Below are 12,870 nucleotides of genomic sequence, written 5' to 3'. Positions count from 1 at the left end.
CCAGGACTATGTAGGAAGCTTCTGTCTCAAAGTAAATGGCCACCTTCTGAACTTTGTGCAAATACTGAGGACTTTTCGTCAAACGAAAACCTCCCTTTGATGAGCATGGCTTTAATTAGTGCCCATATGCAACATTCAAAAATTTGCTATGGTCTTCATCAGCCTTTTGGAGAAATTGCCACAGAAAACAGAATAAATCTATGGTGCGTGTGTGAGAGAGAGAGAGAGAGAGCATGTGTGTGTGTGTGTGTGTGTGTGTGTGTGTGTGTGTGTGTGTATGTGTGTATATATGTGTGTGCATGTATGTGTGTGCGTGTGTGTATGTGCATGTGTGTCTGTGTGTGTATATGTGTGTGCATGTGTGTATGTCTGTGTGTATGTGCATGAGCATGTGCATGTGTGTGTGCGTGTGCGTGTGTGTGTATGTGTGGGCATGTGTGTGTGTGTGCCACTATTTCATTTGCAAGTCTTCCCTGAGGGAGATGATCAGGAGAGTCAAATGATGCCCACGACATAGTCAGCACCATGATTCATCTTTCTAGGATAGACACAAGTGGAGCTACCCAGTGCAGTGGGGAAAGCCATTCTCCAGCAGCCACTGTTCCAGCTCCACAGCCTTTCCTTCCATTCTTTTAATCATAGTTCCAGCCCAGAGTTCAAACAAACTCTTTATAGTGAGACCAACAAAGAAAGGAAAGTCTCAAATGACCGATAGTCTAATATTTACCTTACAAGGTCCTTGAAAAGGTTAAATTGTGTGTTGTTTTCTATACAGGCATCTGATGTATTCTATATGCTTGATAAATGATAGCTGTGTTAGTTGTGTGTGGCCTTATGGTAGGACCTAAAGCATCCACATTCAACTGTATGGATTTATTTGTAGACCTAATTATGTTTCTTCTGCCTTATTGAAACAGTGAGTGTATATTTAAGAGTGTCAGCCTATAGCAAGCCACTCCTGTTAGGCACTCCACATGGATACATTGAAAGAATGAATAAATAAGAGAAGAAATGAGTGGGACAATGTAAGTGTCCCCAGTTGCATAAAAGGAGAAAGACAGGGGTGTGAGTGCTCATTAATATGCTAATGCTCTGTAGCCTACATGTCTGTGCAGAGGAAGTAAGCTTTAAGGGCTGGAGAGGTGGCTTGGTGGGTGAGAACACTGGCTGTGCAAAGTCAGCAGCTCAAGAAGGTTGCTTAGGGTCTCACAGTCTCTTTTACTTCTTCACCCTTAAAAACCTCCACATGAGGCTGCAAGGACCAAACTAATGCCATGTTTTACATGTCCTGTAACTAATGCCGTGGTCTGTATGTTCTATGGGAACTTGTCCTCTGAGTGACCCTTTACTTCTCCCTGTGTTCCAGAAATGACCAGGTACCGCTGTTAACTGCACCTGCCAGCAGTCTCCAGAAACCCCACCAGGGTGATTAGATACAATCAGCGTCCAATGTTTCTCTGAGATTAAAAAAACCAAAAAACAAAACAACTTCCCCTTGAGATCCAGCCTCCACCCAACCTGCCTAAAGGTTGACATTCCTGTGACTCAGAGCCCCTGCTTATGGTTTTTTTTTTTCCCTTTATAAACCCATTACTCTTGTAGGTCTGTGCCACTCTTCTATCTGGTTGCTTCAGGAAGGACTGTGGTCCAAGCTCCAGCCTGTAATACAGGACCCTGTGTATGCTGCATCAATATAGAGTCCTGGTGGTCTTTTGGGGGGTCTTGTGATATGGGTACCACAAGGCCTTCTCCCTTCCACCTCACACCCCTGGTCTTCTCTATTTCTAGTCATATTATAAGCACAAGAAGCTGAGTGGTGTTCCTTGTACGCAACTGTATTTCCAATGGGCTTCTGGAGGTAGATGCAAAACCAATGGCTCCATCTTGGGAATGACCTATGGCCAAACTGGAAGCCCAGTTAGTACACATTCTGGGAGGTGAGATTGGCCAGCTACATGGGACATGACAGCACAAGGCATTTGGGGGGGGGGGAGAATAAAGAGTGAGTTGGTTGGGGGGAGAGGGAGAGAAATGAGAAACAAACAACAAAAACTAAGAAACTGAACGACGGGGTAGGACAAAAAGAGGAAGCTGCACAATTAACCGTTAATACAGATTTCCCGGCTAGCCCAGTTAACTTATAAAAAGCTCTACAAAATAAAGACAACGAAGGCAGGCTGTATTTTGTTAATTAAATTTTGATTTCAGTTAGATAAACTAAAATTAGGGGCTGGAGAGATGGCTCAGTGGTTAAGAGCATTAGCAGTTCTTGCAGAGGACCTGGGTTGGAATCCCAGGACCCATACAGTGGCTTATAACCCCTGTAACTCCTGTTCCAGGAGGTCGCCTTCCCTCTTATGACCTCCACAGGGACCAGGCACACACGTGACAAATAGACACGTGACAAATATGCGGGCAAAACTTTTAAACAATAAAAAATAAAGATTTCCGTTTTAAAAAATAAAATTAATTAATTTTACTTTAGTTATTTATATCTGAGACAGGGTTGTACTACGTAAGCTTGGCTGGGCTAGAACTCACTATGTAGGACCAGGCTGTCCTCAAACTCATAGTAATGCACCTGCCTCTGCCTCCTGAGTGCTGAGATTGAAGGCCTTCACCACAGCACCCAGCAATTAACCACTTTTTAGAAAGCTTTTAATTTTTCATTTTTTCCCCAAAGCCTTCCCCTTTATAAGTTTGGATATAGCAATAGTTTGTTTTAATTACTCGGTTAAGATGCCCCACGTGCATCAATGAGTGTCAGAGGAAAAATTGATGGGCATTGCGTTGTGAGGATCTCCTGGTTCAGTATCAGTATAGACAGAGCCATCTAGAATTTTAAGGAGAAGTGATCCCTGGTAAGTTAGCTACTCACCATGGTCAAGGATGTACTTCACAATCTCCCCATTGCCAGTTTTAGCTGCGTAGTGAAGGAGTGAACAGTGGTCTGGTCCCTGAATTAGCAAGCTGCCTCCATTCTTATAGCTTTCTATGAGCTGAAAGGAAGAGACACAGAGAAAGACTATCAGCAGCAGCCAGAACAGGGATAAAAGCTCCAAGGTCAAACAGAAAAGTCGTTTAGGAAGCCACAAACGTTTTTTTTAGCCTCAGAGGACACGGAGAAAAGTCAAAGTGATGAAGTGCCGCGCCTTCATCACTCACATGGATGGTTGGCATCTCACGCAGTTCCGGAAAGGGCCTATGGGTACCAAACAGCTCAAAGAAACAGAAATGTGTTGAGTTGGCTTTCTTCCCCCTTTCTGAGCCCCAGAGTCTGAGAAGAAAACTAAGATTTCCTGAGGTTCATCCAGCATTTGTTACAGCAAGACAAACTTGGCTCTGACCATCTAGGTTCCTTTCCTGTGTCTTTTTGCTGCTCTTTGACGTGAATACAAATGCTTCAGTTTGCTGCACATGGCGTTCATACACAGACACATGTGTGCACATATCTGTATGCGCGGACTCTCAGAGGGAGGGTTCCCTTTTCATCCTGTCTGATTCCTTCTGTGAATCTGGCAGTGTATTCCCAACAGGGCTGGAGAGGATCAGGGACTGAGGAGAACGGAAACAGTGGTGTGAATGTCGTTGTTTCTGTATGAGAAGAGTCCATTTGAAAAGCCACGAATCTAGCAACAAGATAGTAATGGGGACAAATGAAGACACAGGCTGAGTGCGTGAAGCGTCCAATACTATAAAATGCAAATGTGTCGCCCTTCTCCAAACTGCGGAATATCAGGACAAGAGGATCCTTGACGAAACTTCTCATAAATTACGTGAAACAAATGAGAATCTGCTAACAGAGCAGGTTTCAAGAAAACTACCACGTAAGCAACGATAATATGACTTAGTCACCAGCCATAGTGGCCTCCAGATTCCATGGGAAGAACAAAAGTGTTTACTGCAAAGAGACAGTTTGAGGCCAGCAGAAAGTCACTAAGGAACAAAGCAGAGTTTTGGGAAAGGATCCATGAGAACTAGCTAGAAAAATCAACCAAGAAGAGTGGCTGATTAGAGGTTCTGGAAATGCAGGAGCTAAGGAAATCTCTACCCCAAACTTTAGGGCAAGAGAACAGGAAGAGACAGCATAGAGACCCAAAGGAAAATCTTGCAGTGCTCTTGCAATGATACTGTTTCTCTGTGGTTAGATCCAATGAGGATGGGATAGAGATGTACCCAGACCAAGCAGGGATCAACTTGTCCCGAACGTACCTTTTGGGAAGGTTGCACACTATGACTAAAAGTCAGCCCATCAGTAATTTGTGTGCTATATAGACACAGGGCATGAGAGATCCTGAGGTCTGCTCTACCATCTTGTCTTATCTCCTCTGTCTTCTGTCTCTTTGTCTCTTCTCTCTCTCTCTCTCTCTCTCTCTCTCTCTCTCTCTCTCTCTCTCTCTCTCTCCATACACACACACACACACACACACACACACACACACACACACGAGAGAGAGAGAGAGACAGAGAGAGAGAGAGAGACAGAGAGAGAGACAGAGAGACAGAGACAGAGAGAGAGACAGAGAGGGAGGGAGAAAGAGAGAGGGAGGGAGAGAGGGAGGGAGGGGAAGGGAGGGAGATAGAGGGAGGGAGGGAGGGAGGGAAGGAGAGGGAGGGAGGGAGAGAGAGAGGGAGGGAGAGAGGGAGGGAGAGGACTGAAAGAGAAAGTACTTCACTCTATGAATCTCATCTCATAGTAAAGAAAGCATCATCGAGTCACTCCTCAGACATTTGGGGGATAATTATAATGTAGATTATGCCAGGATAACTAGCTACATAGGGTGCTTTTTGCATTTTAAGTAATTCTCTGTAAAATATTTTTAAATGTGTAACGATGCACTCCAGGATCTGGGAAACTGTTTGCCTACAATAAAAGTACATGGAAAGATCTTCAGATTACAAAGTGGATTAGAAGTGTTCAAGGACAGGGGTTGTTCTTGATTCCCACAGAATCGAAGGCAAGTCCTTTCAGAGGTGCATACTGCGGCAGGCTAGCCCCACTGAAGGGAAGTGACCATGAAATCCCAGGAATCCTCTTTAGGGATGAGGCTTCTCCTCTGGGTAACAATCAAAACTGTACTAGCAGCATGGTCAGAAGCATATGACTGAGGATGCAAGTGACCAATCTGTGGGCAGCCATGCCCCTCTGCTTTCTGCTAGTGGTGTGATGAGAATTCAGAACAGGCATTCTTTGGTTTATCTTACAGTTGTGCTTAGAAATGGGAAGGGAAAAGGGAAGGGAAGGGAAGGGAAGGGAAGGGAAGGGAAGGGAAAAGGGAGGGGAAGGGAAGGGAAAAGGGAAGGGAAGGGAAGGGAAAGGAAGGGAAGGGAAGGGAAGGGAAGGGAAGGGAAGGGAAGGGAAGGGAAGGGAAGGGAAGGGAAGGGAAGGGAAGGGAAGGGAAGGGAAGAGCCCATACTGTGCCTGGGCTGATGGGAAACAAACATCTGCACACAGAGGCATCCAGCACCATTACACAACATACCAGCATAGCTGGAGTTAACTACACAGGGACTTCTAGGCAGTCATGACCCTTAGTATAAATAACAGAAGAACAGCTAGCTCTTTTACAATACTCACAGACTACATTATGTCAAATACGTGTGTGTGTGTGTGTGTGTGTGTGTGTGTGTGTTTCAAGACAGGGTCTCTCTGTGTAGCCCTGGCTGTCCTGGACTTGCTTTGTAGACCAGGCTGGCCTCGAACTCACAGTGATCCGCCTGTTTCTGCTTCTCCAAGTGCTGGGATTACAGGCATATGCCACTATGCCCAGCTTGGCAATATTTTTAATAAGTATGTTGTTAGAAAAAGAAAACAGGTTAATATTTAATAATAAGGTTAAGCCAGCTAATGTTTTAAGCACCTTTCTGTGCAACATGAATAGTACTAGCAGTCTTATCATATGATTACATCCAGTCCTATGACAAACCAAAGAAGAAATACAGTTGTCTCATTTCACAGATAAAGAAATTGAGGCACTGAGAAAATGCACTAATGTTATAAAACTGCACCCTTAGTGAATGACAGAGGCAAAGTAATATTTGACATTTGCTTTCAAGTGGTGGCCATTTCCTTCCTTGTGAACTAAATTCACCAGAAAATACAAGCACAAATTGAAAAGCCCAAAATGTACTGGGTGGCCTTTTCGTCAGTTGGCTGTGACTTATAAAGTAGACAACTGTATCAACATGTGCAAGCTCACAGCTGGTACATGCGTTTCTGGGTACTACCTAGGACATTCATATAAATGTATTCATTCCCATGGACGTCTGAAAAAAGAATGCTTCACATTTTTCAAATGTTAGTCTTAGAAAGCAAGGATTTTACGCACTATGAACATTACATCCTGGAAATATACAGTCCTTTTTTTTTTTTTTTTTTTTAATTAACTAACCAAGGCAGGCCCAGGGAATCTACCATACTCCTTTGCTTCTAGGAGATGAAGTGTGTGGTAAGGGCTTTCCTCATTCTCTCTGCTCATTTCTCAAAAGAGCATCTTTCCTCCTCCTCCTTGGCAGTGCAGGGAGGAGGAGTGCAGGAGCTTATGGACTGGATCTGGACAATTTGGTGAGGCACAATGATGAGGATAGCTTACCTTCATAAGGTCACCAGTTATCACTGCCTGCAAAATTGCTGCAAAAGACAAAAAGAGATGTCTCATTAGTTGCAGACCCCCGCACTGAGAAGTTACAAATGAACGGTTCCATGTTAGATGTAATCCATATTGGAGGTAAGAATGAGAGTCTTTGTCAAGTCGAGGAAATTCTCTTCTTCAAGCCCTTTCCTACCCAAACACCAATCAGATATACAATGCTAGAACTTTCTTCACCCCCCATCCTTCTCATCCTGGTACTGAAAAGATAATGTGGATTTTGGAGCCATATTAGATTAAAATCTTCGCTCTGACCTTAAGAGGTATGGAATGCTGGACAAACCATTTAACCTCACGAGCCTAGATTTCCACAATTGCCAAAGATAAAGTCTAGAACTTGTGGGCCAGCTGCGAGGGTCAATCACTATGGCTCCTCATTTTCTTCCTTACACTTTGGTACATCTCTGGCCATTTCGAGTGAGAATACTGTAGTGGTTGACACACATTGCCACGTGCATCAGGAGGATTAGAGACAGAAGAGGGAACCAGTGTTTCAGTTGTGTTCTGGGGAGAAGAATCACATGTCTGGTGATGATGGAGAAAAGCCTGAGAGTCTTGGGTAACTTAAGTACTTATACTACACTTGTAGCCTTAGGGATAAAAACTAAATGTTCAAAATAAAAAAAAATAAATGTTCTAATGGTTTATGTATGAGGATAAAGAAAATCATGTTCAATGAGGGAAACAGTATTTGCACATCTAAAGACAATCATGGTTCCTAAAGGGAGTTACTTGCATTGTTGTATACAAGATGCCGTTAGAAAAGGAGATATGGCTGGGCGTGGTGGGGCATGATTTTAATCCCAGAACCTGGGAGGCAGAGGCAGGGGGATTGCTGTGAGTTTGAGGCCAGCCTGGTCTACACAGAGAAACCCTGTCTTGAAAAGCCAAGAGAGAAAGAGAGGAGAGAGAGAGAGACAGACAGACAGCAGACAGAGACAGAGACAGAGAGAGAAGGAGATATGTCAGTCTGGAAACTATTCAAACAGTGGACTCAGCCCTTCAAGTCGAAAAGATTAGAGGAAAAATAATTTAAGTTCATTTTGTACAACACCATTTTGTTCTTATGTGAACAACGTCTCTGTTAGATTAAAGTCTAGTAGCCGGTATCAAGAGACAAGGAGTGCAGAGCCAGAGCTGTAGCACACTCACTGCAGTGCTTCCTGTGCGAGCATGGGAACCTGAATTTGATTTCCAAGACCCACATTAAAAAAAAAAAAAGCTAGACCTGGTGGCATGAGCACATTTCAGTGCAAGAAAAGGGAGCTAAGCAGACTCTTGGACCTTGGCCTAGCCTACCCTGCAAACACCAGGCCCCAGTGAAATACAGTCTCAAAAATTAGGTGGATGGTTCCTGAAGACCCAAACCTGAGGTTGACTTCTGGACTCCATTTGTATATACATGGGAGGGAGGGAGACAGAGAGAGAGAGAGAGAGAGACAGAGAGAGAGAGAGAGAGAGACAGAGAGAGAGAGAGACAGAGACAGAGAGAGAGACAGAGAGAGAGAGAGAGAGAGACAGAGAGAGAGAGACAGAGACAGAGACAGAGAGACAGACAAAAGACAGAGACAGAAGGAAGGACAGAGAGCCTGCATCTTGGCTGAAGCTCTCAAGCTTTCTATTTAAGAGAGTGGGTGAATGTATTCAGTGTTGCAGGGCTGAGCACCATCTCTTAGCCAGGAACTCTGAACACCTTCAGAGAAGACGGTGGAAGGAGAGGAGAGGCAAGAAGAAGGGGGGGGGGATGTGTAGAACGGAGAAGGGAGAGGGAACTGTCTCCTTCTGTACAGGGAGGAGAAGCGATGCCACTTGGCTGGGAACCATTCTGCTATCCCCTGTGTCTCTTCATTAGTTAGTCTTGCACTGAATGGAAAGAAATAAAAGGAGAAATTCAGCGGGTTACAAAGCAAAACAAAAGGACATGACTGTGGAAAATGGCTAGTAGGGAGTTGGCGGTGGCTGACCGGGGTGGAAGGAAGATCAGAGAGGCAAGAGGAATCAGAATGCATTATAGCACGCATGAAATAATAAAAAACTATTTTATAAGAAAAGATAGGAGAAATGGAAACTACAGAAAAGGGATTAATATGTAGAAAGAACCTATAGATATACTGAGCCTCCCTCTTTTGTCTCTTTTGTTTGAGAACTAAGGATCCTGACAATCACAGTGAACTGGCTCTTGGGGCACCAGGCTTAGCATAGTTTGTCAGCAACGGAACACAACCCCCTAAGTCTAGGCCTCTTGTTCACTGCTGCCTTGAACTCACTGTAGGGAGAGCTCTAGTAGGCACCGTGACACCCCCAGAAGGTGGCAGAAAACACTGTTGCTAAGGTTGTAGTGCTGGAGAAAGAGCGGTGGCTTAGAGGACGGGTCTGTGTGATTTGCTGGATGTGGACATTTTAAGCCATTTTGTTCGCCTTGGCAAAGAAGGCTAACAGTTACAACGCTGTTACATCTGCAGTGCAGGTTAAAGTTTCGAAAAGGTTTTATAAAGGTTTTGGAAGGTGTAGTTTTCAGCACTTCTGAGACTGTACTAAACACACGCATGAACATGTACGCGTGCTTAAACACGCACGCACATACACACGCATACACATTCAGAGGGAAATTTCTGTCAATGGTAAACTTGGCCTGTGAAGCTGGGCACGAGAAGCTCTGCTAAAACAACATATTTCTGATGGGAAGGACAGAACAAGGAGCCATGAGGTGGTATTTTCTTTCAGGATAGAAACCCTTTAGAAGATCACAGGGAAGGAGAAATTGGGGGAAAACTATTAGCAATTTCAGCTTGGAGGACAAATAAGCTTGGATTTTGATACTATAGAATGCCCCTTCGGCTGCAGCAGACTATCCAGATTGTACCATAAACACAGCAAATTAAACTGCAAGAATGAACCATTCATACAGTCTTGTAACCCACACAGAATATTAAACAGCAGCACGGCTTATGTTTTCAAGACCATACGGAACTTTTCTCAGAATGGAAGTGCTCATAAAAAGTGGGAGAGGAAACGCTGTGAGGAGATGAGGTCATCATTTAAAACATTTATGAAAACTCTAACTTGGCACATGTCCACAATAAATCAAGGAAACAGACGAAATCCTCAGTGCAGAGTCCATGTAAAGATGTTAGCTAACCAATCAATGGAAGAGGGCGGGTAAGACCCATGGCTGGCAGTGCAGTCAAAGAAGGTTCTGTGGAGGATGGGACATTTAAACCAACCTATGCCTGACAAGTAGAATTAATTGCCAAGGAAGATTTCGAAAGTTATCCTAAGACGAGGGAAGAGTTTGAGCAAAAGCACGGAACTTGAAAACACAGCACTTGAGGGAAACTGCCAAGGGTCCCATAGGAGGGCAGTCACACGACACATGCGCAGAAGCACCAACGACACTAACGTGAGTGCTGTGTGTCAAGAGTAGATACGTGGATTATATTTTATGAGGGCTAAGAAGTAACTAAAGGGTTAAAATCACATCAGAGAAGCATCCAGCAGGCCAGCGTGCTTCTTCTTCTCCCCTTCTGAGGTCGGCTGTGACTTGCTATTAGGTCCTTTCCCACCAGTCCTCCAAGTAGGGCCTCTTTCAACTTCTACCCTATATCATTCCTGAGCAGGGCTATTTGTTTCCATGATGCTTCTCAGTTTGATATCCCCATAAATACATAGGAAATGATATAGCGGAATCACAACCTCAAATAATCCCCATTGTGTGGATACAGAAAGTATGGCGATTTATTTTTAAACCAAGACACAGACATACCCAAGGGTAGCTGTTATGCAAACATTATTGGAAACAAGGCTCCCTTCGCGCCCCTGATTAATGTCCTTCCCTGTGAACACTGTTGTTTAAGATCTCTTCAGCATAAGGAGAGCTCGGGCCCATTAATATTCCACTCCGATAAGTAACCTTGTGAAGGATCAAGCTTAAAAACAAACTAATGAGCTGTTATGATTACAGCATTATTCTTTATTTCTTGAACTCTGAGTTTTCTTTTTGGTTTTCACACAGATACTTCATAATAAAAACAAATGCTTCAAATTTCCAGACACAAAGGGAACTTCAATTTTTAATATATTACAAAGGTTACTGAGCAGATGAGTAAGTTTTCTGAAAAAGAAGGAGTGTAAAACATTTTTAGAGGTGAAATCTTGAGTCCATCCAAATGAAATGGCTTATTTTGGTCACTATACTATGTCTCCAAATAAATGGCTGCCCATACTCATCCAAAGATAGAAAATCAGGACTGCTTGGAAGGAATGGCTTGTCTCTTTCTCACAGCCATGCTTTGTGAAGCCTGGATTCCTAAAAGCTTGAATGTGCTCAGACATCCAACATGGAAAAAGGGAGAAGATGGTGCCTACAAATTTCAAAGTTTGTATCCCTCCCAAACTCACGTAGAAACGTTATCAATGTTGTGTAGGTGCTATGAGGTGAGGAGTCCTTCAGGGAAGTGAAGCTTTAGGTTATGAACCTCTGACTTGGTAAAATACATCAACGCCCTTAGGAAAGAGAGGCCCCTGAGCGGCTCAGTCTCTGCCGAGTCTCTCCATCTTCTCCGCCCTGGGCAATGGGCAGACCACCCTTCTCTGCGTGGTTCTGTCATGTCACAATGCAGAAAGGTGTCATCCATTTGGAATTAGAGAGGAAGCTTTTACTAAACATGAAATGTGCTAGCACCTAGCACATTTCTTAAGAGTTCCTCAACTCTCGATTCCAAGAAACAAAATTCTTAAGAGTAATACTGTAATCTGAACAGCGCGTTATTGATTTGTTATAGCAGTAGTAACTGGCTTAGAGCCCTAATGTTCCCCTCATGCCTGTCCTTATTTAAGATGATGAGGATATAGCAATATACAAAGCAAAATTCATTCTCTCCTGGAATTTATATTTCATCAAAAAGTACAAACAAGACCTGACTTTACACAAGAAAGGTTATATTGTACATACGTGTGACTCAGATTGCCAAGTGTCAATCCTGTCTTTAGCTAGCCGTAGCCCTAGACAAATCAGCTTACCAAGATTCAGTTCCTTCACAGAAAACTGAAAATTAGAAACAGAATAAAAGGTAAAATAAAAACAGAACATTTTGAGGCTGCGTTTTGCAAATTGCAGTGATTCCTCTTAAATGTCAACTTGCTACAAACTAGAATGGCATGAGGGAAAGTCTCACTTGAGGAAGTATCTAGGTAAATTTGGCCTGTAGGTTTGTCTATGAGGTACTGGCTTGATTGTTAATGAACTCCACCCACTGTGGTGGCACCTCTTCATTAAGCAAGGCTCTAACTTATATAAAAGGTAAGAAAGGTAGCTGAGCACACAAGGGCAAGCACCAAGCAAACAGCATGAGTGAGTTTAGCTCTCTTTGATCTTGAATGTGGATATGGTGTGCCCAGATCTCTACAGCACTCACATGTGTAAATGTCCTATGATGATGGAATTTCAAAGCAAAGAACATCCTCTTTCCTCCCCTCTACTACCTTTGGTCAGAGTGTTTTACCACAGCAATGGAATGAAGCTAGAACAGAAATAAACTCAAGAATAGGGACTGTAGTTCATTGAATACAGTGGCTTACTCATGCTTTCAACCTGGCCACAGAGAAAAAGTTTTTTAGATAAAGAAAAATTATAACCCAAGAATTTGATGTGTAGTTACTTCTGAAAGAAAAGTTTAAGTTGTGATTCTTGATATAGCAACAAATGTAGGAATAAAGGTATAAACAATGTGACAAAGGCACAGGTATGCTTGTAATTCTTTTTTGTTTTTGCTTTTACTTATGTATATGTGTGTTGGTATGTGCACATGACTGCAGTGCCAAAAGAGGCCAGAAGAGGGCATTAGATCCCCAAAATTGGAGTTATAGGTGGCTATGACTTACCCAACACAAGTGCTGGGAATCAAATATAGTTCTTTTGGGAAAGCAGTGGGTACCCTCAATTTCTAAGCCATCTCCCACCACGACATATAATTCTTAATCCATCAAATGAAAGAACTGCATGTTATATATGAAACAAACTGAAAACCCTCCACAATAAATATTTTTAAAAGACTAATATGTAAACCCTGATTGTTTACTTTTAAAAGTAACATACAATTACCTGGTTGATTATCATCTCCCTGTGGTAACAACCATTCAAATGCTTTAAAGCACTGGAGGAAAATTAAAAGGAAAAAATATGAACATGGAATGATGTATGAAAATCGCAAAGGTAAATTAG

The 12,870-nt window shown here is 43.0% G+C and overlaps 1 protein-coding gene across 7 annotated transcripts in view; it reads right to left on the bottom strand.

Annotated features, from left to right (window-relative positions):
* The window catches only part of DGKI (diacylglycerol kinase iota), a 443,272-nt gene that overhangs the window by 21,978 nt on the left and 408,424 nt on the right, over window positions 1-12,870 (bottom strand). For all 7 annotated transcript variants that reach the window (XM_084786170.1, XM_084786172.1, XM_084786173.1 and 4 more), the window contains 2 exons: window positions 6,594-6,631; window positions 2,879-2,999 (listed from right to left, as the gene is read on the bottom strand). In XM_084786170.1, coding sequence (XP_084642296.1) covers window positions 2,879-2,999; window positions 6,594-6,631 — 159 coding nt within the window. The remainder of the gene's footprint in view (window positions 1-2,878; window positions 3,000-6,593; window positions 6,632-12,870) is intronic.

Source organism: Acomys minous, assembly GCF_964271855.1.
Source record: "Acomys minous genome assembly, chromosome: 6".
In the NCBI taxonomy this organism is placed as follows: Eukaryota; Metazoa; Chordata; class Mammalia; order Rodentia; family Muridae; genus Acomys; species Acomys minous.
This window is presented reverse-complemented; position numbering and strand designations above follow the sequence as displayed.